At 41.1% G+C, this 24,949-nt stretch overlaps 1 protein-coding gene across 1 annotated transcript; it reads left to right on the top strand.

Annotated features, from left to right (window-relative positions):
* The first annotated feature begins 338 nt into the window (after positions 1 to 338).
* On the top strand, positions 339 to 24,727 carry ALAS2 (5'-aminolevulinate synthase 2). The gene is made up of 11 exons (XM_028093089.2): positions 339 to 455; positions 5,473 to 5,669; positions 6,331 to 6,453; positions 7,292 to 7,402; positions 9,997 to 10,219; positions 10,774 to 10,958; positions 16,147 to 16,326; positions 18,437 to 18,601; positions 19,162 to 19,430; positions 20,543 to 20,705; positions 24,442 to 24,727. The coding sequence occupies exons 1-11, from the start codon at positions 394 to 396 to the stop codon at positions 24,603 to 24,605; spliced, it is 1,842 nt and encodes a 613-aa protein (XP_027948890.1). The 5' UTR covers positions 339 to 393; the 3' UTR covers positions 24,606 to 24,727.
* Positions 24,728 to 24,949: the final 222 nt, after the last annotated feature.

Here is a 24,949-nt window from a genome sequence, read left to right as displayed (position 1 = left end):
GTAGATGATGTTTTTAAATTGTTACAATGACCTCAATGTTGTCTAAGGAAGCTGCCTGTTTGAGGCCATTCCCACTTGTGCTACAGTTGCTTCTGAGTTTTATTGGTCCCCTTTTATATTGAGGAAGCCAAGAGTCAGAGAGGTGGTTTTGCTCAAGGTGCCTTAGCTATATATGGATTATCTGATTCCAAAACCTGGCAAGTTCATTTTACTACTCCAGAGGAAGAAGAGAAAGAAAATAGGGGAAAGGCAGTGCTAAATGAAGGGGTTGGGTGACAGGGGACTACATTGGGTTTTATCTCTAGCAAAAGCCTGAGATACCTTTGGGGCCAATGGAGAGCCTGGCCAGCAGAAGGAGAGAAGGGTGGAGCTGAGCCATGAGGGAAGGGATAAATGCCAGGCCCTGACCCACAGCACCCACCCGTCGTTCGTTCGTCCTCAGTGCAGGGCAACAGGTAAGAGTTGCTTTCAGTGTGGGTGTGCCTTTCTGGTCTGAGGCCCACCTCAAGGCTGCACATTCTGACTCTCTGGCCTGACTAGATCTGACTTTGTTCCTTAGAATCTGTCTCTGTCATTTTCTCTCTTTCCCCCCCTTATATCTTTTCTGGCTTTTCCTGTTTTTGACTTTCCTTTGTCTTGCCCCCCCCCCCCCTTGTTTCCTCTCCCTTGTTAGTTTTTAGGATCTTTCACTTCACTTCATCTCTCTCTGACCTCTAGCTTTCTCCTATTTTTCCTTTGCCTGAGTTCTGTCTGCATATTCTTCTCTCAATCTTTTTTTTTCTCTTTCTTCTACCCTGCATCTCTCAGTCTGTCTTTCTGTCTCTCTATTCCTTTCCTTCTCTGTCTCCCAGAAAGCTGTCTTGGTATTTCTTCCAGTAATTCTCCATTCCTCCCTCACTTTGACTCTTTCTCTGCTCAGCTGATGGCAGAGCTCAGTAGGTCAGTGCCTAAGGGGCCAGAGGTAGGCAGAGAAAATTGAGGGAATGTGGGGATGATGGGAATGACGAATTAGGTAGAGAGATCTGAAGGACTTGAGAGTTGTTTAGTATAAATAAGGAGAGAAGGTGGAAGAGGAATTATGCATCATTAAAAGGGCCCTATGCTGAAAGTCAATAAGTTTATATTCTCACCGTAATTCACTGTAAGACCCCAGGCAAGTCATTCACTCTCTGAAAAAGAAAAGGGTAGGGTGCTTGTCCTATAATCTCTACAATCTCTTCTAATTTTGATTTTGTGGTCTTCTAAAATATTGTTTCTAAAAATTTCTGGTTCTATGATTCCAAGTATATAAAATTCTCTGAGTCTTTCATGATGGTGAGAGCATGCTAGGAGGGGAAGTAAGGCTTGATACATTCAATTCCTGAAGAAAAGTGATCACATCCCCTCCAGACCTAACTGATTCTTGCAAAGCAGGCCACAAAGGGGAGAGAGGGAACAAGGAACATGGCAATGAGTGGTTTCTAGCTCTCTGCTGGGGTAGTGTTGTGGTTGACCCTTCTGATCTCTGGGACTACAGATTGGCTGGTGACATGAAAGAGGATTTTAAGGTGCAGGGAACACCTTTGAGTAATGATCTGTCACTCGGCCTGAAATTTCACCATTATATCTTTCACCATTATATCACCATTATATCCAAAAGCATTGTTTTATGAAGATCCCTGGCAAAGATTACCACACAATGGGTGCATAAGTTGTTAAATGGAATGAATGAATGAATGAATGAATGTTCACCAGTGCCTGAAATCCCATTTCAGTTAGAAATCTGTTTCTTTGGTAAAGGCATTTGTCACAGTCCAAAATCAAATGTCCCAGAAAGGGGACTGTTAGTGCAGCAGAAGGGATTAATGTCTGGAGTCAGGCTCTCAGTCAAGAAAATATGTAGTAATATTTGAATCATTGATCCATAGTGGTTAAGTTAGCAGGCTCTGAAGCCAGATTGCCTAGGTTTGAATCCTGCTTCTCTTACTTACTAGCTCTGTGGCCTGGATAGGTTACTTAATCTTGCAGGGGCGGGGGGAGCTCAGTTTCTTCAGGTTTGAAATAAAGTTGATAGTAATGTCTACCTCACAGGGTTGTTGAGAGAATCAAATAAGTCAATGCATGTGAAGCATTTACAAGTGTTTGACACAGTGAGTTCTCTGTGAGTGTTTGACTATTAGAACCAAATGAAATCTATTAAGTTATCTAGTCCAATGCCTGTGGAGAAACTGAGGCCCAGAGAAGGAAAGTACAGAGCCCAAGTTCACATAGTAAGTTGTAATAGGATAAGGACAAAAATCAGGATTGAGACAAGAATCAATTTTTAAGAACTAGTCTGGTGTACAGACAAGTGAAGATACATTCCTTGTATGCACCTTCACTTTCTCTACATAGAAAATGTAGAAAATAAAAATAATAGCTAACATTGTTTTCAGTATTTACTCTAAGATAGGCACTCTTTTATATACTTGTATAGATTATTTTATTGAATCTTCACAACATGAAGTAGCTTGTCTTTACTATTATCTACATTTTACAGATACAAGATATAGAGAAGAGATACGACTTTTCTAAGGTCCCAGAGAGGTGGAGTCAGGATGCAAAAAGTCTGGCTCCAGAGACTGTGCTCTTAATACCCTAAATTGCTTAAAATACTTTCTTGATTCAATTTTACTCACTCCAATCCCACTACTATGGGTAGTGAGATGGAACGGAAACACTTGAAGGTAACTGGACTGCAAAATTATGGATCATAAAGGTGGGCAGGCAGAGTGGGGCTGGGAAAATTCAAGGAAAGGAGTATCAGAACAGAGAAATTGGAACTGAAGTTTGAAAGAACTTGATAATTTAACAAATTCCAAGAAGTAGTCTATATTTTTCCAGGTCCCTGGGAATATCATGGCCAAAAATCCCTTAGAGATGATGAGTATATTGAACTATACATGGGGTGGGAATAGGCCTTAATCTACCACGATCCCAAGGCAGGACTGGACTCTGCTTCCATTCTTGGGGGCTTTCCTTCCCATTACATATCCCAATGTTGTTGTCATTATTGTTGTCAGTGTTGATGTTGGGGAAGGGAGTTTGCAGGAGCCTGGAACCTGGCCATCTTCTTTGCCTGCCTTTCCCTGGATCATCCACCCATCCTTACCACATATTGCCAGAGTCAGCCCCGGCCAGATGCTCAGACATGATTTAAGAAAGGAGCTCTCCTTCTCTCCCACACCCTGGTCTCAGCTTAGGGAGTGGTCAGACCCCAATGGTGATAAATACTGGGAGCTTTATCTGTGGTCTGCAGACTCAGCCCTAAGTGCTTTGGCCTTTGCAGGCAGTCAGGGGAAGGGAAACTGATATCTCCACGTATGATGTAGGCATTGGATCCAATTCATTACTTACCATATGAAGTAGGCATAAATACCTTACATCTGACAGCTGATGAAAGCTAAGACCCAGAGGGGGAAGTGGCTTTCCAAGAATATCCAACAGGTAGTTGGGAAGCCAAAATTGAAGTAAGGAAAGATAACATTTATTGAAAACTTACTATGTGCCAGGCATTGTCCTAAAGGCTTAACATGAGTTTCATTTAGTTTTTTAATACCCCTTGGCCTTTCCCAATTTCAGGGACCACACACCCTGCCCCACATACTGACCTATGCTCCTATGACAGCCTGTGAATGTTGGAGGGAGAATGCTCTTGGATGAACAAGGGGAAGAGATTGCTTTGTGAATTAGGGGGAGAGGTGTTGCTCTGTAAGAAATGAAGGAGATTGCCATATGAGGACAGTGCCATGAGCTCCTCCTGTTTACTTTTCCCTTAGAATATAAAGTCCTGTATACTAGAGGTGCTGCTAGATTCTACTCAGTAGCTCTCCTGGTGGTGCCAGGACCTTAGTCTTCCCACATTCCCCCATATCTCTTCTGTTGTCCTGTTCCATATTTTGTCTCACCCTCTGATGTTGGATCTCCAGTTTGCCCTTTTCCTTTTAATCTATTTCTCCTTCTTGTTCTTTGTCTTTCTCTTTGTATCTCTTAGCCCTCCCTCATCCCAACCCTCAACACACCTTAACCACCTCTCCATCTTAATCCTTTGATCCTGTCTCTATTCCCTTCTCTCTGTTGCTCAGTCTCTCTCTCAGCTCCCTCAGTAGGGTCGATCTCCTCCTACCCTAACTCTTCTGTATTGCTCTCCTCCACCCCCACTCTCTCTGGCAGCATTTATTCTTTATCTTTGTGCCTGACTGACTCTCTGCTCCTGCTGGATTCCCTCCTCTCCTGTGCTCAGTTTTCTGAGTCTTTGTATATTCCGGTATGCTCCTTGATCTCTACTCATGTCCATTTTGTGTCCCTCTGTATGTCTCTGCCTCTACCTCTGCTCTGTCACTCAATCTCTCTCTCTCATCTAAGTCTCTTTCCTTGTCCTTTTGTATTCCCCATCATCCTTTTTTCCTGTTTTTCTGGATCAGTCTTCCTCTCCCTATTCATATCATGAACCTATCCCCTTTCCCTATGTTATTGATCTCTTTCTCTTCCACAATTTCTGTTCTTCTAACTTCACCACTACCACTGTACCTTTGTTCTCTCTCTTTCCTCCTTTTATTTTTCCCAGTTTCTCTTTTCTTCTGACTCTTTCCCTACCCTTCCTTTCTTTACTTTACTACAGTCCCTATTCATTCATTAATTTACTCCCAAATTCAACACATATTTATTGAATGCCTACTATGGATATCTGTTATCTCTTTTCTGATCTTCACTCTGTCCCTTCTCTGTCTTATCCTCTGCCTCTTTCATTAGTACATAGACTTGTTTCCCAGACCCCTTTGGTCTTGTTTTCATCCCCTCTAACTGTCTTTTTAAAAAATCCAGGAACAAGTTCAAAGGCAGCAAAATACCAGTCTGGTGGCACATAGCCGATATGACCTAGGGCCTGCCCTTTTGTCCTATTCCCTGAATCTACTTAAGCTGGATACCTGTGGCCTCAAGCTCCTTTTCCCTCTCTGGTTGGGCCTGCTCAGTAAACACTCTAAGCCAAGCCTCAGGAGCCCTGGCCAATGGCATCTGTCTGCATTAGCAGGCTGAATATTAACTTGACTGAGGTTGATATTCTTAGAAAGACTTTTTAGCCTTATCAAAGAGTTAGTGTGTTGTCAGCTCTCATCCTGCCACATACAATCACACTTCAGTAATCCTCACCATCACAGAAGGGATCAGTGGCAGAGTCTGAATCAGAATTTAGGCTTTCTGACCTTCAGTTAGAACTCTTTCCTTTACCCCATTGTCTAATGGTCATGGTCTCATTTCTTCCTCCCTGATGTGCTATTGGTACCTTTTGACATTGGGAAAATTTCATACCATGGAAGGACAATAAGGGCATCTCTGGAGAGGGCAGTGTGCATTGGGTGGGAAGCTAAAGCCAAAGGTTCAAACACAGGAATGACCCTTCGCTTTTGGCCAGGCCTTCATGATGGACTCTTATCTCTTCCACATCTTGTTCAGGACTTCGGGCTCAAAGATGGTAGCAGCAGCCATGTTGCTACAGTGCTGTCCAGTGCTTGCCCGGGGCCACATAGGCCTCCTGGGCAAGATGATTAAAACTCACCAGTTCCTGTTTGGTCCTGGACGCTGTCCTATACTGGCCACCTATGGACCAACCTGTTCTCAAATCCACCTTAAGGCAACCAAGGCTGGAGGAGGTAAGAAGTTTCTGGCAAATGGGGGAGAATGTCTGGGTCCTGGAGACAAAGTTTCAAGTCATACTGGCCATCATTGCCTAATAAATGAGAAGGTTCATGTGAAAGTGTCAAGGCTAAATGAGCTGGCCCCAAAACACACCTGGGTTCTGACTTCTGCCAATATCTCTCAAGAGTCTCACTCTCATGCCCCTCACACTCTATATACTCCAGTCATGCTGATACTACTTAAAATTGCCTGGATCAACTCTATTGTCTCAAGCTTCTGTGTCTTCGCTCCTGTCAAATGATCCTCACCCATACCCTTTACCAGAGTATCTCATACTTCTCATGTGACACTTAACTTGGGCATCATCTCCTCTGTGAAGCTTGTCTAAACCTCCAGCCTGTCCAATTCCAATTCTGGGTCATGTCCCCTCCCTCTTTTAGACTTCTATAGCCCATGTCCTCCCTCTCATCTCAGCACTGTTCATAATGTGTCTTCAGTGTATGCCATTTCTGCCAGCCTAGAAGCTCCCCTAGCACAGGGACCAGACTCATCCATTTCTGTATCTCTATCATAGCCTGAGATAGAGCTTTGGGATACAGTAGGTCTTAGTAATCATTGTTAAACTAAATTTATGGCTAAAAATGCACTGCCACTTATTCTCTTACTTTTGCATAGACTCTCCATCTTGGGCCAAGAGCCACTGTCCCTTTATGCTGTCAGAACTCCAGGATGGGAAGAGCAAGATTGTGCAGAAGGCAGCTCCAGAAGTCCAGGAGGATGTGAAGACTTTCAAGACAGGTTGGAGTCAAGTGCCACCTCATTCAGGCTCCACTCCTAATACTTGAATTCACTTCATTACAGTCCTGAGCTAGGCTAATTCTAGGTCAGCTAGTATACATCCCATAATGGGAAGTCCAGTCTTTCCCAAGGGGACCATGGTAGGCCAATAGCTTAGACAGTGCACTGAAATGTACCCTCCCCAACACACATACATGTATAGGCTCTTGAAACTTTAAGCCATTAGTCTAAGATGAGCCCTCTAGAGTTCTGCCTCCTCTCTCCCAAGTGGCTAAATGGATCCCAACAGTCTGGGCTCCCACATTTAAGCAATACCACATTAAAACAATCTGGATTTGCATGAAAAAGTAAGTGTTGAAAGCAAGTACATCTTTTAGAAGTGTATGAGCCCAAGGTCAACTCAACTGGTGCAAACTATTCAAGATAATCACACTTGAAATATGGCCACACTGTTGACATTTTTGATAAGCCTTTTAGGATATCATTAAAGGTAAAAATTTCAAAATTGAATTTTAATGATATTCGGAAAAGAAGAATAAAGTACACTGCCCTGCATATACCTCCCAAGTACAAGATTCAGGGTGGCTGCCCCAGTTACTTTACCCAAGGGAAAATCCTAATGGGAAAATGTAACATCTTATGGAAGGTGTCCTAACACATTAGTTTCCACTTGAGGAGAGGAGTAGGGGCTCACTTTGCAGAATACCTCTTCTCTCTTCAGGCTTCTCTACTTCATAAACTTCAGTTTTCATATTGTACTGAGTTTAAAGAAGACAGAACATGCTTTCTTTTTTTCTCCCCTCTCTTCATGGCCGATGAATCTCACGCTCTCTGTCAGACCTGCCCAGATCCCTGGCCTCAACCAGCCTGAGAAAGCCATTCTCCAATTCCCAGGAGCCAGAGCTAATTTCAGAGAAGGTCACACACCTGGTTCAGAACAACATGATTGGTGAGTTTGTTGAAGTGGAAATAAAGGGGGGTTAGAATGTGGAAAGAGTGCCGAAGGGGCTTCTGAAACAGTAAAGGAAATGGCAAAGAAGTACTTTGGAACCAAAGGGAGTCTAGGTTTAAATTTTATTGCTGGCACTTGCTGGATCAATGTGCTTTGGCAAGTATGTCACTTCCCTTTAATGAGATTTTAATTCTTGCCTCAACAGGTTATCATGAGGAAGAAATAAAATTAGATTTATGGAAGTGTTTCTAGCTGTTTTGAGGCCTCATTAAATACCAGGTTTATTCCTATTATTTCTTCTCCATGCTTCCCTCAAAAACTCAACCTTTACAGACAGCCTTTTCCCCTTTCTTTTATATGTTTATGTTCATTTTTCATAATGGAATTTGGCTTTTTTCTAATATAAAAGAAAGATGATTCATTGCAAAGTATTTTTCAACAGATATAGGAAAATATAAAGAAGGAAATTTAAATCACTCAGAGTTCCACCATCCACCATTAGCTTTTTATATTTTTTCCAGATATTTTTCTGTAACTAACCACACACACACACACACACACACACACACACACACACACACACACCCTATGCTTCCCTCCACACACATGTTTTTATTAGAAATGTGATTTTATTCTACTGGTTTTGTTATCTTGCTTTATTTACCTAACAATATATCATGGGCATCATTTCATGTCCCTAAACCTAGAGATGCATAATAATTATTAATGGCTGAAGTTTGTTCTGTAGCATGGATGCAACATCATTCAGTTAATCAAGCATCTATAATTCAGGTTATTATTTTTCTTGCACTTTATTCTGGTTTATAGTGTATGTTGGCTTTATGTACAAATAAATGTACTCAAAGATAACATATAGTATTATCTTAGACCCAGTATGGATATACTAGAGATTATTTAGCTATCCCCCTATTGAGTTGCTTCCAACTTTTCCTATTACAAACAGTGGTGTAACAACTTTGAATGTACCTCTTCATGCACATAGGTCAGGTTTTGTTTTTTTTTTTCTCTAGGATAGCATTAACAGGTGAAAATTCTTAGGGTGTAAGGTTGTGTACATTTTCAATATTAATATTGTCAATTAGCATTCCAAAGTGGTGTACCAATTATCAAAGAGAGTATCCATATTCTCACACCCTCTCTAGCACTTGATATTAGCAAACTTTTAAATCTTTATCAATTATCGGTGAAAATTTCATTTTGCAGTTTGGTTTTTCCTTGATTAAGCATCTTCTTCTACATTTATTGAATTTTATGTTTACATTCTTTGCCCATTTTTCTACTGGGTTGAAAAGTTTTCATAGTAAGTTTTCAGAGGTGTTTTTTTTTTTTTTTTTTTGAGAGGGAGAACTGAGGGGCAGAAGGAGAGGGAGAATCTTAAGCAGGAGCCTGATTTGGTGCTCAATCTCACAACCCTGAGATCATGACCTGAGCCAAAATCAAGAGTCAGACACTTAACCGACTGAGCCACCCAGGCACCCCAATTCTTCAGAGTTTTTTTTTTTTAAATAAGTTCTGGATATCAATCATTTTTTCTGTTAAACAATGCTGTAAATATTTCTCTAGGTATGCCAGTATTTGCATTTAAAAACTCTTGAAACATATTTCCAAACATCCCTGCAGCAAAGATGTTACCAGCTTACATCCCTACCACATAAGTTGTCATCTGCAACAATCATGATTTCCATCTCTTGTAAAGAGTTCTAGAGTTTAACAAGTCCTTTGGCATACATTATTTCAATTTATCCTGAAAACAGTATTGCTCCGTTTTGCAGTAAATAGCAGTTTTAAAAGTAAACTCTAGGTCACTTACTTGTAGGTCACTTACTTGCTGCATAACCTTGGTCAAGTTACCTAACCTGTCTATGCCTCCATTTCCTCATCTGTAAAATGGAGATACTAATAATACTTTCCATAGGGCTATTGTGAGGAATACAAGAAATAACATTTATAAAGTTCCTAAGAGAAGGCATTACATGTAATAGGCACTTATTAAATATTGATTATAGTAATATAATTAAATATTAGCTGCTACTACTACTATAATTATAATACTATGTACCAAACATTAGTTAGGCTGTACAACATTCTGTTTGTCATCAAATGGTCACAAGTCTCCAAGAAGGTATTATTAGCCCCATTCTACAGATGAGGAAATTAAAACTAAGAGAATGGATTCATGACTTGCTCAATGTCACATAACTAGGAAGTGGCAGAGCAATAACTAGGAACCAAATGTGTTGATACTCTTTCCACTGAAACTACAAGTATTGATTTCAGCAAGAAGGCTACCACAATAACCTTAGAAAAAGAGAGGAGGCCTTGCCAGGGGTAGGAAGCCCGAGTGAATGTATGAATAATTTGCTGAGTGAATGAGCAAGTGAGAAAGCGAGGGGATGATTGAAAGAAATAGTGGAGAGTTATTGTGGCTCAGTAAGTTAATAACCGTTCAAATAAATGAATAAATGGAAAGAGAACTGGAGAACTCAAAATCAACAGCACGGATAAAATATGGACTACTCAGGAAGTGATTTAAAAATGAATTCTTTTCATCTCCATCTCTACTTCTGCAGGAAACCATGTTTTTGGTTATGACCAGTTTTTCAGGCATAAGATCATGGAGAAGAAACAGGACCACACCTACCGTGTGTTCAAGACCGTAAACCGCTGGGCTGATGCATACCCCTTTGCCCAACACTTCTCTGAGGCATCTATGGCCTCAAAGGATGTGTCTGTCTGGTGCAGTAATGACTACCTAGGCATGAGCCGGCACCCTCGGGTTTTGCAAGCTACACAGTGAGTAGTAAGATCTGGGGCATGAGCTGTGGGGACACATACAGAGAAGAATCAAAGCCACACATGGAAGGGAAAGGCAGAGCTGGGAGTGGAAACCTGAGTTCCACCTACCACAACTTTTGTCCATGGTCTTCCAGCATACCTAATCCTCAGATATGAACCATGTCAGTCAACAAACCATGATTTCCAAACTCTTGATTGTCCAGTTCTATGGAAAAGAGAGAAGACCAAGCAAGGTCCACTTTCCATGAGCTCTTACTCTGGTTACAGAATGAGTATTGCCAGAGATACTGTGTGACTTCCTCTAGAAGGTCTTCCAAGCTATTCAAATTCAACCTAGCTTCTCCCTCTATCCCTGAGTGCCATCAGCCTGAGGAGGACCCATGTATCCTCATTGTGTCCATCCTGCCCTCTGCTTGATTATATAGGACACAGCTCATATAGGATCACTAAGTCAACACTGATCTCCATCAGTGAAGAGAAACCTGTGTAGTTCCTCAGTGCCTGACAAGGGTTTTTCCCTCTCTGTGTTTTCCCTGTTTTCTCCTGGCCAGGGAGACCCTGCAGCGTCATGGAGCTGGAGCTGGTGGTACCCGCAACATTTCAGGTACCAGTAAGTTTCATGTGGAGCTGGAGCAGGAGCTGGCTGAACTGCACCAAAAAGATGCAGCCCTGCTCTTCTCTTCCTGTTTTGTGGCCAATGACTCTACTCTCTTCACCCTGGCAAAGATCCTGCCAGGTAAGCCTGGGGAGGAGTTCTGCTCAGGTTTGGTATCTTGAACTACAGAATGCAGTCTCACTGCCTTCATCACCTTTTCCCTCTATTCTGAGTTCACTTGCTCCCAACTGCCCTTCCTTCTTACCCACTTTATGTATCCTCAACACTGGATGACTATATCCCTCTCATTTATCCCCTTCTTCAGTTAGTCTGAAGAATACTAATGAGGAACATTGCCCAACTTCACAGAAGGGTAACACCATAAATTTATCATCCCCTCCCCCCAATTCACCTGGGCTCCTAACACCCATAAATAGTTCTTTTATGTCCCTATACTAGCTTTTTTCAATATTCTTTTAAAACCTGTGACTGCCTCCTCTTTCACTCTTAGCAAATAACCTCACATCTCATATCACAAAGAAAACAGAAGCCACCAGACAGAAACTCTTTTAACTTAAAGCCATCAAACCTACAAACTTATCTGACTTTTCATCTAGGCTTCTTTCATTCTTTCCTTTTACAATTTGAAGACATAACTCTTCTGCCTAAAGCCAATCCCTTTATTGTATCCCATCTGGACCTGATCTTCCCAATCTCCCACTCTCTAGCTAATAATATCCTCAATTCATATGCCTGTTGTCATTCCATCACATCCCCAACCACAGATGAATATAACTCTCCACCTTCTTCATGTCAATCCTAGGTGCATATAATTATTCAGGTGGGAGCCATTAAAAATTCATGGTCCCCAAACTTTACCAGGTCCTCTATGCTGTCTAGCAATCCTGTTGCCAAGGTCAGCCTTCCAAATCTCCAGAGCAGTTTTGCAAACCTCCCAGTCTTCTCAGCCTTCCCACACTTCCACCTTACCCTCAACCACAGCAGATAATTTCACATCCTTCCTCACTGAAAACAGAAATCCTCAAGTAGCAATGTCCTCAACTCCTTGATACGAACTACCTATAAACTCACAAACATCCCCACATGTCCTCTCCTCACTTTTTCTCTCCTGTCACAATGAAAGAAGTGCCCTTTTTCTTGTTGACTAATCCTTTTGCTGGTGCTCTGTGTCTCATTCCCCTCTGCCTCCAAAGGAACCTTGATCTATCACTTCCTTCTCTCCTTCTTAGATCTTTAGCCTCTCCTCTTTAGACATGCTAGTCTCTTTCATGTAAAAAAAAAATGTCCTCTCATCACTCTCTAGCTACTGCCCTATCTCTCTCCTTCCTATAACAGACAAATTGAGAGAAGTCTCCACACTTGCTATCTACTTCCTTACTTCCTGTTGATTCTTCAGCACACTGTAAACATCCCCACTGTTTCTTGGAAACTTTTTCTGAGAGCACACATAACCCCAACCAAATCCAACCTCTTCAGGATTTTTTCAGTGAACATCCTCCTCAACCATTAGAATTAAACTTCTTTCCATTTCTACTGCCATCATCCTAGCCTAGACCAACATCATTTTTTAAGATTTTATTTATTTATTTGAGAGAGAGAGTGAGCAAGAGAGAGAACACAAGTGGGGAGGGGCAGAGGGAGAGGGAGAAGCAGACTCCCCAATGAGCAGGCAGCCTGATATGGGGCTCAATCCTGGGACTCCAGGATCATGAACTGCGCCGAAGGCAGACACTTAACCAACTGAGCCACAGAGGCACCTCCAACATCATTTTCTTGATTTCACTTTTGCCCTCCTATATTCTATTCTTCACAGCAGGGAGAATAATATTTTTTTAAATGCAAACCTATCTTTGTTACCCCCTGCCCAAAACCCTTTAATATATCCCCATTGCCCTTAGGGCCAAACCCAAACTTTTTATCATGGCTTCTAAAGCCCTCACTAATCTAGTTTCTATCTACTTCTTCAGCCTCATCTTTGATACCCCTCCTCTCACTCTTTCATTCAGTAATATATTCATTTGCTCACTTATAAATCAGTAATTTATCCATCCATTCATTCAGTAAATGTTTACTTAGCATCTACTATGTACTTAGACCTATACTGGGTACCAGAGACAGAAAGATAAAATATGTGATTCCTTTCAATTTTGTTGATTATTCCCTTCACGGTGCAAAAGATTTTATTTTGATGAAGTCCTAATAGTTTATTTTTGCTTTTGTTTCCCTTGCCTCAGGAGACATATCTAGTAAGAAGTTGCTATACCCAATGTCAAAGAGATTACTATGTTCTCCTCTAGGATTTTTATGGCTTCAGGTCTCACATTTAGGTCTTTAATCCGTTTTGAATTTATTTTTGTGTATGGTGTAAGAAAATGTTTCAGTTCATTCTTTTGCATGTTGCTGTCCAGTTTTCCTAACACCATTTGTTGAAGAGTCTGTTTTTCACCCCCACTGGATATTATTTCCTGCTTTCTTAAAGATTAATTGACCATACAGTTGTGGGATCATTTCTGGGTGATTTCTGTTTTTCATCCCCATTGGATATTATTTCCTGCTTTCTTGAAGATTAATTGACCATACAGTTGTGGGATCTATTCTGTTCTATTGATCTATGTGTCTATTTTTGTGCCTGTACCATACTGTTTTGATCACTACAGCTTTGTAATCTAACTTGAGATCCAGAATTGTGATGCTTCCAGCTTTGCTTTTCTTTTTTCAAGGTTGCTTTGGCTATTCAAGGTCTTTGTGGTTCCATACACATTTGAGGATTGCTTGTTCTAGCTCTGTGAAAAATGCTGTTTATATTTTGATAGGGATTGCATTGAATGTGTAGGTTGCTTTGGGTAGTATAAACATCTTAACAATATTTGTTCTTCCAGTGCTTGGGCATAGAATGTCTTTCCATTTCTTTGTGTCATCTTCAATTTCTTTCATCAGTGTTTTATGGTTTTCAGAGTACAGGTCTTTCACCTTTTTGGTTAGGTTTATTCCTGGGTATCTTATTGTTTCTGGAACAATTATAAAATAGATTGATTCCTTAATTTCTCTTTCTGCTGCTTCTTATTAGTGTATAGAAATGCAACAGATTTCTGTACATTTATTTGTGTCCTGAGACTTTACTGAATTCATTTATCAGTTCTAGCAATCTTTGAGTGGAGTTTTTGGGTTTTCTGTATAGAACATCATGTCATGGGCAAGTCATGGAAATTTCACTTCTTCCTTACTGATTTGGATTCCTTTTATTTCTTCTTCTTGTTTAGTTCCTGTGGCTAGGACTTCCAGTACTATGTTAATAACAGTGGTGAGAGTGGACATCCTTGTCTTGTTCCTGACCATACAGGAAAAGCTCTCAGTTTTTCCCCATTGAGGATGATATTGCCTGTGGGTTATTCATATATGGCCTTTATTACATTGAGATAGGTTCCCTCTAAACCTACTTTGTTGGTGGTTTTTATCATGAATGGATGTTGTACTTTCCCAAATGCTTTTTCTGCATCTATTGAAATGATCACTTGGTTCTTATCCTTTCTTTTATTAATGTGGTGTATCACATTGATTGATTTGCGAATACTGAACCACCCTTCCAAACCAGGAATAAATTCGACTTGATCATGGTGAATTATTTTTTTAAAATATATTGTCGGATTTGGTTTGCTGATATTTTATTGAGAATTTCCCCATCTATGTTCATCAGGGATATTGGCCTATAGTTCTCTTTTTTAGTGGAGTCTTTATCTGGTTTTGGTATCAGGGTAATGCTGCTCTCATAGAATGAATTTGAAAGTTTTCCTTCCTTTTCAATTTTTTGGAATAATTTGAGAAGAGTAAGTATTAACTCGTCTTTAAATGTTTGGTAGAATTTGCCTATAAAGCCATCTGGCACTGGGCTTTTGTTTGTTGGGAGTTCTTTTATTACTGATTCAATTTCTTTGCTGGTTATTGGTCTGTTCAAGTTTTCTATTTCTTCCTGTTTCAGTGTTGGTAGTTTATGGTCAACAAAAGTAAAAGGCAATCTATGAAATGGAGAAGATATTTGCAAATGACATATCTGATAAAGGGTTAGTATCCAAAATATATAAAGAACTTATAAAACTCAACACCCAAAAACCTAATAATCCAATTTAAAAATGGGCAGAATACATAGACATTTTCCCAAAGAAGACATACAGATGGCCAACAGACACATAAAAAAGGTGCTCAACATCACTGATCATCAAGGAAATACAAATCAAAGCTACAAATAACATCTTTCATTAACATGTGTTTATAAACTTATGTGTAGAAGCAGATGGGACTAGCCATGTGTTTAACCCATTGAAACTACACTGTGTATAATGCATCTTTCAAGGAACATCTTTCACTAAGATCTAAGTGTTTGTAAAGGTATTTGTAGAAGCATATGGAAATAGCCATGTGTTTAACTCATTGGAACTACACTGTGTATAATGCATCCTTCAAAATAACATCTTGCATTAACAACAACAAAAATGTGTAATTCCTGTTCTCAAGAAACTCCCAGTCTACTTTCGTTCATGACAGGTCCTCTAGGAAGTCATGCCTGATTTCCTCAGTTAGAAGTGATAAGTGATAACTTACTCTAATGAAAGTCCACAATTCTTTGATGTCAGTGCAATTTTGGGGGAGCCAAGAATTGATTTCCTCCACCAACTTCCCACCTCCACCTGCTCTCTCATATTTGTTCAGTGAAAAGCCCTGCATTCCTCAGGCCCTAGAGAAAGGTCTTCCCCTCTGTAGATCTTAGCTTCCTCACTTATAATAGTTAAGGAGCTGGACTCCATGTTCACTAATGTTCTGTTCTGCTCTGACATGCCATGAGCATATGATTCAAATGGAAAATCTGTTAAGTATCCATCCTATAACTATAAGCAGAGGGATGCTACCTGGAAGAGGTGGGATTTCATCCAGACCAGGAAGAATCTATTATCAGGAACATTCCCTGGGATAAATTCCTTTCCAAGGCTTGATCTTATGTATTTTGGAGTAGGAACCTAGACCCTGTCCTCAAGAAACTCTAGAGCTTCTTGGGAATTTAAATTCCCTCCACCCCAAGATGGTGCCAGATCAGGCTTAGAAATGACTGAAGGGAAGGGTGTAGGGGTCAGAATTTCAGGGCAGGGGAGTTCTTTCAAGGGAGGAAGAGGTGTCACAAAGGCTTCCAGAGGAGAGGGAAGCAGACAGGGTCTTCAAAGGGAGGGACAGCTGGCTCTCTGCCCCTGTCAGTTCAGCCCTGAGGTTGAAGTGGAAATACTGGAACAGAAGCTTAAAGAATATGCATCTGGTTCTTCAGGGTGTGAGATTTACTCAGATGCAGGCAATCATGCTTCAATGATCCAAGGTATTCGCAACAGTGGAGCAGCCAAGTTTGTCTTCAGGCACAATGACCCTGACCACCTGAAGAAACTTCTAAAGGAGTCCAACCCTAGGACACCCAAAATTGTGGCCTTTGAGACTGTTCACTCCATGGATGGTATGTATATCATAAAAATCATGATAACAATGATAATAGCTGACATGTATAAAATTTGTTTATATGCCAAGCAAAATTATTAGTATATTACACATATTAATTCACTTAATCTTCACAATAATTCTATGAGGTCTTTGCTATTATTATTTATATACTATTATATATATATATATACTATATATACTTTATATACTATATACTATATACTATATTATTATATAATATACTATTTCTATTTATTTTCATGAAGAAACTGAAACACAAACAAGTAACTTGCCCAAGGTCATACAGCCAGTAAATGCCAAAGGCAGCTATTATACTGATCTTACAGGTTAAGAAACTGAAGTTCAGAGGCAGCACCCAACTTGTTTTGGTTGGCTCAGTAAATTGGTGCCAAAGTATTTGTACCCTAGAACATATGATTCCAATTCCTTCACACAACACTCCCTCCATTACAAATGATGTGCAAATCATTCATTCTAGTGTCTGGTTTCTGCCATGAAAAATTTTACAAACCATTGCCTGGGAGATTCTTCCAGTATGAAGCATTGGAATCAAAACATGTTTTCAAATGAGAGAGACCTGGGTTTGAATCCTACCTCTGGCACTTACTTGCTCCTCTGATCTTGGGTAACTCTTCAACTCCCTGAGCTTCAATTTTCCCCAACATAAAGTAACTGGTTGTAAGAATTAGAGCCAATGGAAGACATTCCATTTATTATGATCTAAGTAAATATCATAATATTGGAAACCATGTTGTGATTATTTTACTTCCTTACATTTACAAATGAATGTCTCCTTATTTTGTTGGTAGACACTACTTAAACTATCAATTCTAGGGCTAAATTTCTTCCATTGAAATGATGCTTGAGCCATCTCTCTCTTTGTCTTGAGCTCCACCTCCAGTGATTTTCTCCCCTCATGTTGTCCTGAGTTGCTCACATTCTTTAATCCTGGTTTGGAGCCCCTGTTTCACCTGAAGAACTTTATTCTGTATTCCAACTCTCTGCACCTCAGCATTTTTCAGATGGGGAATGACAGAAGGTATGAGTTCTTATATATGCAAAGTGGCTATAAAGTCTATATATGAGATTCACAGCCATATGAAGACCTTATAAACAATTATCAGCATAGAAGACATCTAGAATAACATAGGAGAATGGTAAATCTGTATGAAAAATGGTGAGGAGAAAACAGATTACTTCTAATTCTCTTTCATTTAATAGATTGAGACAGCCTGTGGGAGGCTTCCCTCAGGTAACAATATTGACAGAGATGAGAGAGAAATGCACTCCCAAAGAGACACAGAAAAGACAAAAAGAGGAATAAAGAAACTCAGAAAGAGAAACAAAGGTACAGGGAAAGAAAGTCCGAAGCAGAGAGTCACAGAGGTAGACAGAAAGGGACACAAACAGCGAGAAAGAGAAGTAATGGAGGGAGGGGAGGAAGGGAGGGAAGGGAAGAGAGAAAAAAGAGAGAGGGGAAGGAAAGAGGAGAGAGAAAAACAAAAGCAGAGACAGAAAAATGGAGACAGAAATAACAATGGAAATGGCTATTAAAAAAAAAGAGAGATAGTGACAGAAATCCAGAAAGAAACAGGGAGGACCAGTGCAGTATAAAGATACTGACAAGGCTTGCAAACCTGCCTGAAGGGATGTTGGATCTGAAATCAGGACTGCATTAACCTGGAGCAAAAAGTTGCTCTTTTGAATTTATTAAAACAAAAGCATCATATGGGCTAGTGCCAACCCTAAGTGGAAATACACAAACTTGGGGTGGGGGAGCAAAGAGAGGCTGGAAAATGGCTTGAACAAGAAGACAGATATTGTCAGAAGTAAAAATAGGAAAACAGAGAGGCAAGCCTTGGTTACAAACTAGGGAAAACACACACACACACACACACACACACACACACACACACACACACACACACACCTTTAGTGGGCACGAGGTGGAAGCAGTCAACACATTTAAGGTTTGAAATAGTCCCGAGTGTGCACACCCTCACCCTTCTCCAACTCTTAAGTAGTTATGGGTCACAAATTCCACACTGGAGATGGGGCTAGGGAGGGGTTGTAATCTCCTACCTCTATTTCTTGGCTTTTCTCAGGTGCCATCTGTCCTCTTGAGGAGTTGTGTGATGTGGCCCACCAGTATGGGGCTCTGACCTTCGTGGATGAGGTTCATGCTGTAGGACTATATGGGTCCCGGGGTGCTGGAATTGGGGAGCGTGATGGAATTATGTACAAGATTGACATTGTCTCTGGAACTCTTGGTGAGTGAGTGCCTTATATATAATCCAGAAAGGAGGCCCCTGCAAGACTCTTTCCTTCCCCCTCTCCAAAGCTGTAGAAGTTATTTGGGTAAAATTCATAGCCTCAGGCTATGGAACTCCTGGAGTCCCTCCTTCCACCCTTACCCCACTGCAGAGTTGCTGAGAAAGTCTGGGAGGGTTTTTTGAGAAGAACCCTAAAGCAGAGCCAAATAACCAGGTTCAAGTCAGTACATGGAGAGTTGTGGTTTTAAATTCCTCCCCCACTCCATCCCCAAGCTTCATCTTAGTTCAACTTTTGGGCCTAACCAGCTAAAGGTCCCCACCCAGCTACTGCCTATCTAGTCACTGCATGTGGCAGGCCTTGAAAGTCCTATCTCAAAGCAGCAGAATTATCAGCTGTCTGTCTTGTCATGGACAAGAGAGATAAGCAGAGGCCTGGAAAAAGGAGTCTGGAGCTCCAGCTTCTGGTGCACATCCTTGTGTTATCTGGACATGATCTGGTTCCTCTAAAGACTAATTATGGGCTCTGTGCATATCCTCCTCTTCCTCCTTGTTTCTAGGCAAGGCCTTTGGCTGTGTGGGTGGCTACATCGCCAGCACCCGTGACTTGGTGGACATGGTGCGCTCCTATGCTGCCGGCTTCATCTTTACCACTTCACTGCCTCCCATGGTGCTCTCTGGGGCTTTGGAATCTGTGCGGCTGCTCAAGGGAGAGGAGGGCCAAGCCCTGAGGCGAGCCCACCAGCGCAATGTCAAGCACATGCGCCAGCTACTAATGGACAGGAGCCTTCCTGTCATCCCCTGCCCCAGCCACATCATCCCCATCCGGGTAAGTGCCCCACCCTGACCAGTGCCCTACCCACTTATCTCTTCTGGGAGCCTTCCCACACCCAGCAAACCAACACGTGCTCCTCTTATCAATCCTTTACTATCCTGTTAACTACCCTCATTTCAAGCTATGTTACCCTTTTTGAAAAATTATCAGTCATTCTGGATTAGTCACCTCTTTTTGCATTAGCTATTATCTCATGATTATTAGACTGTCCTGACCCTTACAATATTGGGTACCCATGACCTATAATTTAGTATTTTTGTGAACTGTGGTTCACAAAATCAGTTTAGTATGTTATGACTAGTATTAAAAATTCTTAAAAAATGTTGGAGTACATCACACATGGAGAAGGTATCATTTTGTGAGAAATGTTTCAGTTCTATATATGTGTATATGCACACATATGTGTATGTAAAATATGATCATGATGTGAAACATATTTCTTAGTAAGAATTGAAGTTAAAAAAAAGTAAAGTCATAAAATAGAAAGTCAAAAACCATGGGAAAAAAGTGCTATTTTGGATTTCCAACCATGTTTGTTTACTGCCTTTAAAAATGAACTGCTACTTATTTTTTAAATAACATCTATTTGTGTGTGTCAGTATGTCATGGTGTTGTAAGGACATTTTTTTTGTGACTGTTTTATGGATGAGAAAGAAATAGTCACTGCTTGGGCTAAGCCAATATTCCTTTTTGGGGATAAGTGGGAAATATTGGGGAAATTGGGAAAGACTATTTTTGAAATATACTTTTTAAAAAAAATTAAGCCAATTACAGCACCCCAAAGGTAGCTTAGGGGGTTCATCTTCTTACCCAAAACCACCCCAAATTAACATACTATCTAGGTAAAACCAGTGTGCTTGCTCTGCAAACAGCTTCAAGACAAGGTACCTAGTACCACCTCAATCCCAATCCCTTCAAATTTAATTGCTGCCTCTGAGCAACTCCTTGATAGAAATTCTGGAGCTGCCACAAAGCCCCTTATGAAAAAAAAATCTGTCCCAAAATTCAATGATGTTCATTTGTCTGGTTCCCTCCACCTGCTTAATGGAACTAGCGATAGTGGGGCCAGGGTAGCAGATAATAACAGGCTTTTCTCCTGCGCCCAGGTGGGTGATGCAGCACTGAACAGCAAGATCTGTGATCTCCTGCTCTCCAAGCATGGTATCTATGTGCAGGCCATCAACTACCCAACTGTCCCCCGGGGTGAAGAGCTACTGCGCCTGGCACCCTCTCCCCACCACAGCCCTCAGATGATGGAAGACTTTGTGCGTAAGTCCTCAATACGGGTGTCTATATACTCTCTTTCCCTTCAGCCCCAGGACCTGAAGAAGTTGAGGGAATGAATGCCATTCAGTTTAAAAGTGTATCTCTAGAACATCTATTGTGTGCTAGACCCTATACTAGGGTAATAAATGGATGAGACACAGTCCCTAGACTCATAGAGCTCCAGTTCAGGTGAGCCATAGAATGACTTTAAGAGGTGATCAAATTTCAACGAAGACAGTGCATCAGAGTTGTGGGAGCAGAGAGGAGAGGCCTGACCCAACATGCAGGATTCAAGACAGGCTTCCTAGTGGAGGTGACACCTGAGTTTTATAAGGTGAGTGGTATTGGACCAAGATAAGAAACAGAGTGTGGAAGTGGTATTCCTTGCAGAAGGAAGAGCATAAAGAAAGGCAAAGAGAATGGTGCAAAGCTGCTTGAGATACATCAAGAACAATAAGCAGGTGTTACTAAAATGTAGGGTAGTAGGAATGGAGTAGAAGAAGGGAGTGCCAATCTATGAGTCTACAAAGACAACATAAGACAGGGACTGGATTGAGAGGTTTATAGAGCTACTGAATAGCCTGAGTTTTATCCTGAATGATGCCAGTTCAGTCAATTCACCTAAAGTTTACTGGATTCCAATTGAATGCAGTTTTTAGCACAGGGCCTAGGATAGAGCAGATGTTCCTTCCAAGTCTGTTAGACAAAAGACATATAGGCAATTGACAGTCTGAAAAAGGAGACACACATAGACATAGACAGTTCTGGTCCAGTATGATGAGCTCCAGTGCTCTGGGAGCTGGAGGAAGAGTGATCACTTATGGCTAGAGAAAGTAGGAAGTGTGAAGTTAGGAAAGCTTTGTGGGTGAGGAAGTCCTTGTGCTGCACCTTCAAGTACATGTGGTATAGTACAAAGACATTCCAAAATAAGGAAATTCCATGAGCAAGGACCCAGAAATAGGAAAACAGAAGACATGCATTGGCAACAGTCATTCTGTTTGTCTGGAGCATAGGTAGTATGAGAGTTCAAGGAAGACAAGATAGGTAGGTGCCACTCATTCAAAAACATCAAATAATGCTAGCCAACATCTATTAAGTACTTAACATGCACCAAGCACTGTTCTAAACTCTTTGCATGTATTAACTCATCTAATACTCATGAGGCTGAGATGCTATTAGCATTTCCCTTTTATATATGTGGAAATTGAGGCACAAAAATATATAGTAACTGGTCCAAGGTCACACAGCTACTGGATTTGAACTGGGGAGTCTGTCTCTACCTTCACAGTCATAACCACAACTGCCTGAGCTGATGATCCACTCCTGAGCCCTTTGCTCAGTCCTCTAAGTTGCTCTGGGCTTTAATTATAGAGCCCTCAGTATTCTTGGTTCTTTGAGTGTCCATTTATGCTGAGCTTTTGCAGGAAAGAGATATGAGAGGCATTTACCATGACTCCACCAGTCCTTTAACCCAAGTCAGCCCAATCCTGCAGATGGTTTCCACTGTCTCTCAAATCTGTACTTTTTTCTATTGACAGTTTTTTGAATACATGTCAAAGTAATTTCTTCCTAATTTTCCTGCTTCTCTCTTGATCCCTTCTAATCTCTTGTCCAAACATCTGACAATATACTTCCCTTGCTTAAACATCTTCATGTTTCCTATTTGTCTGGACTAGAGCAGTGGCCTCCAATGTGAGGTATGCGAATGACCCATAGGGTGAGGGGAGTTATTAGAATTTTGTTTCCTTTTTTTATCTTAAAAGTAGGAAATTAGGCATTACTGATATTGATCTTTAACATTTAGACTAACGATGATACATGTATCTGTATATAAAAAACATACATAGATTGGAGGCATGTGCTAAAATGTTTATACCGATAGAATGTACATTTGGAGATCACTGGCCTGTAGAACAGTTGAAGCTCCCTGGCATGGCATTCAATGCCTTAAACATGGTGATCTCTATGCCCTCACCTCTTTTCCACATTCATTTTATTTTTCCAGCTACACTGAGTAACTTGTAATTCCCTCTTTTGCTCTACTTTCTTACCTTTGGTACTTTGCTAAAAATGCTCCCTTTTTATTGGAATGCCCTCCCTCACTCCTTCCACTGGCTTAGTTCCTTTATCTTCTATACTTAGTCATCCTTTCATTCATTCTTTCAACAAATATTTATTGAGTATCTACTGTTTGCTAGACACTGTTCTAGGTGCTGGGGATCCAGTAGTAAACAAAACAGACACAAAATCACTATCCTTCTGGAGCTTACATTCTAGTGGAAGGAGATAGTAAAAAAAATTTATAAAATAAGCAATGAATATAGCATGGTAGTTTTAAGTGTTATGGAAAAAATAGAGCAGGATAAGGGAATAGGAAGTGCTGGGATGGAGGGGCTGGTTTGGAGGAGGGTTGTAGCATTAAGTAGAGTATTAAGGGTAGAGATCATTGCAGTGACACTTGAGCAAAGCTATGAAGGAGGTGAAGGAGTTAGCTGGGCATATATCAAAGGGAAGGTCATCCTAGACAGAAGGAATAGACTAAGGCAGGTAAGTACCTATTACAGGAGTATTCTATATTTGAGGAACAATAAGGAGATGAATGTGGATGGAGTGGTGTAAGCAAGAGGCAAAGAGAAAACTGAATAGTGAGGGGAAATGTGAGGTCAGACTGAAGGATTTTGGCTTTAACTCTGAAATAGACAGTCTTTTGAGGGATTTGAGCAGAGGAGTGACATAGTTGACTCAGGTTTTAACAGAATTGGCCCAACTTCTATGTTGAGTATAGACTGAAGGGAGAATGAGTGGAAGTAGAGATCCATTTGGGGGCTACTATAATAATCCAAGTAAGAGGACAGTGACTCTGACCTGATGATGGCATTCGAGGTGATGAGAAGTGGTCTAAATTTTGAAGGTAAAGTCAATGATTACTTGCTGATAGATGGGATGTGTGGTAAGAGAGAAAGAGAAAAATAAAGGATGGCTCTAAAATTTTTGGACTGAACAACTAGAATTGCCATCAACTGAGAGATGGGTTAAGGCTGAAAGTAGAGTAGACTTGGTGGAAGGTAAGGAGATCAGTAGCTCAGCTGTGCTCATGTGAAATTAGAGATGCTGATTAGACATCCAGGTGGAGATACAGAAAGGCAGTTGGATATACAAGTCTAGAATTCAGAAGAGGGGTCTGGGCTGAGATGAAAAGCTCAGAATCAGCATATAAATGGTGTTTAAAGCCATGAGACTAAACAAGATCTCCCAGGGAGTAAGCATAAAAACAAAGTCAAGAACAGAGCCCGGGCACACAATTGAGGCATTTCCAACAATGGGGTCAGGTTCTCTCCTCTGGGTTCCCACCCACTCCAGGAACACCTCCCGCTCCAGACTCCCAGGTCACAAATGACACTGTATGGTTGCTGTCACTGTTATCTTCATTAGGCTCTTGATGACAGATTCACTTCTTGGGTCACAGCATGTCCTGTACTTAGGGAGTGGTCCAGGCCAGGCTAGTACCACTTTAAATTATGTTAAATGAGTGCTTCCCAATCATTTATACATTACAGCACCCATACACAAATGGTAATATTCATAGCACACAATGGAGCAAACAGGATTTACTTCTGGTTCCAAGATATCCTAGAGGTTTGAGGGGATCATTATCTTGGCACATCTGTATTGTGACACAGGGATTAAGAAGACCTAGTCTAACCAATTCTTTCCTTCCCCACCCCCTACCACCTTTTAGAGAAGCTGTTGGTAGCCTGGACTGAGGTGGAGCTGCCCCTCCAGGATGTGTCTATGGCTGCCTGCAATTTCTGTCATCGGCCTGTGCACTTTGAGCTCATGAGTGAGTGGGAACGTTCCTACTTTGGGAACATGGGGCCCCAGTATGTCACCACCTATGCCTGAGAAGCCAGCTGCCTCAAAGCCCCACCCCATCTGCACTTCACATGGGACTTAGCCTCTTCCTGACCTCTGCTTTGCTGTGTGCCTCTCACTGACTTCAGTCTGAAAATAAAGAACAAACTGCAGCATTTGTAGCCCTTCATTAGACAGGAAACTGCATTATATCTGACTCCTTCAGACAAGTGGCAGAGCCATGAGGAAACCATAGATCACTTGTTGGTCTGACCAACCCATTTTACTGATAGGGACACTGATCCAGAAAGAGGAAGATGGCAGCCAAAAACTACACAGTGAGTTGCATACAAAGAGCTGGGACACTTGGCAGGTTTATATGAAAATGGCTCCTT

Source organism: Eumetopias jubatus, unplaced genomic scaffold, assembly GCF_037043125.1.
Source record: "Eumetopias jubatus isolate StellerSeaLion01/CBP00866 unplaced genomic scaffold, mEumJub1_p1.0 scaffold_11, whole genome shotgun sequence".
NCBI classification, from domain to species: domain Eukaryota; kingdom Metazoa; phylum Chordata; class Mammalia; order Carnivora; family Otariidae; genus Eumetopias; species Eumetopias jubatus.
The sequence above is the reverse complement of the archived record's forward strand: the minus strand, read 5'-3'. Positions and strand labels throughout refer to the sequence as shown.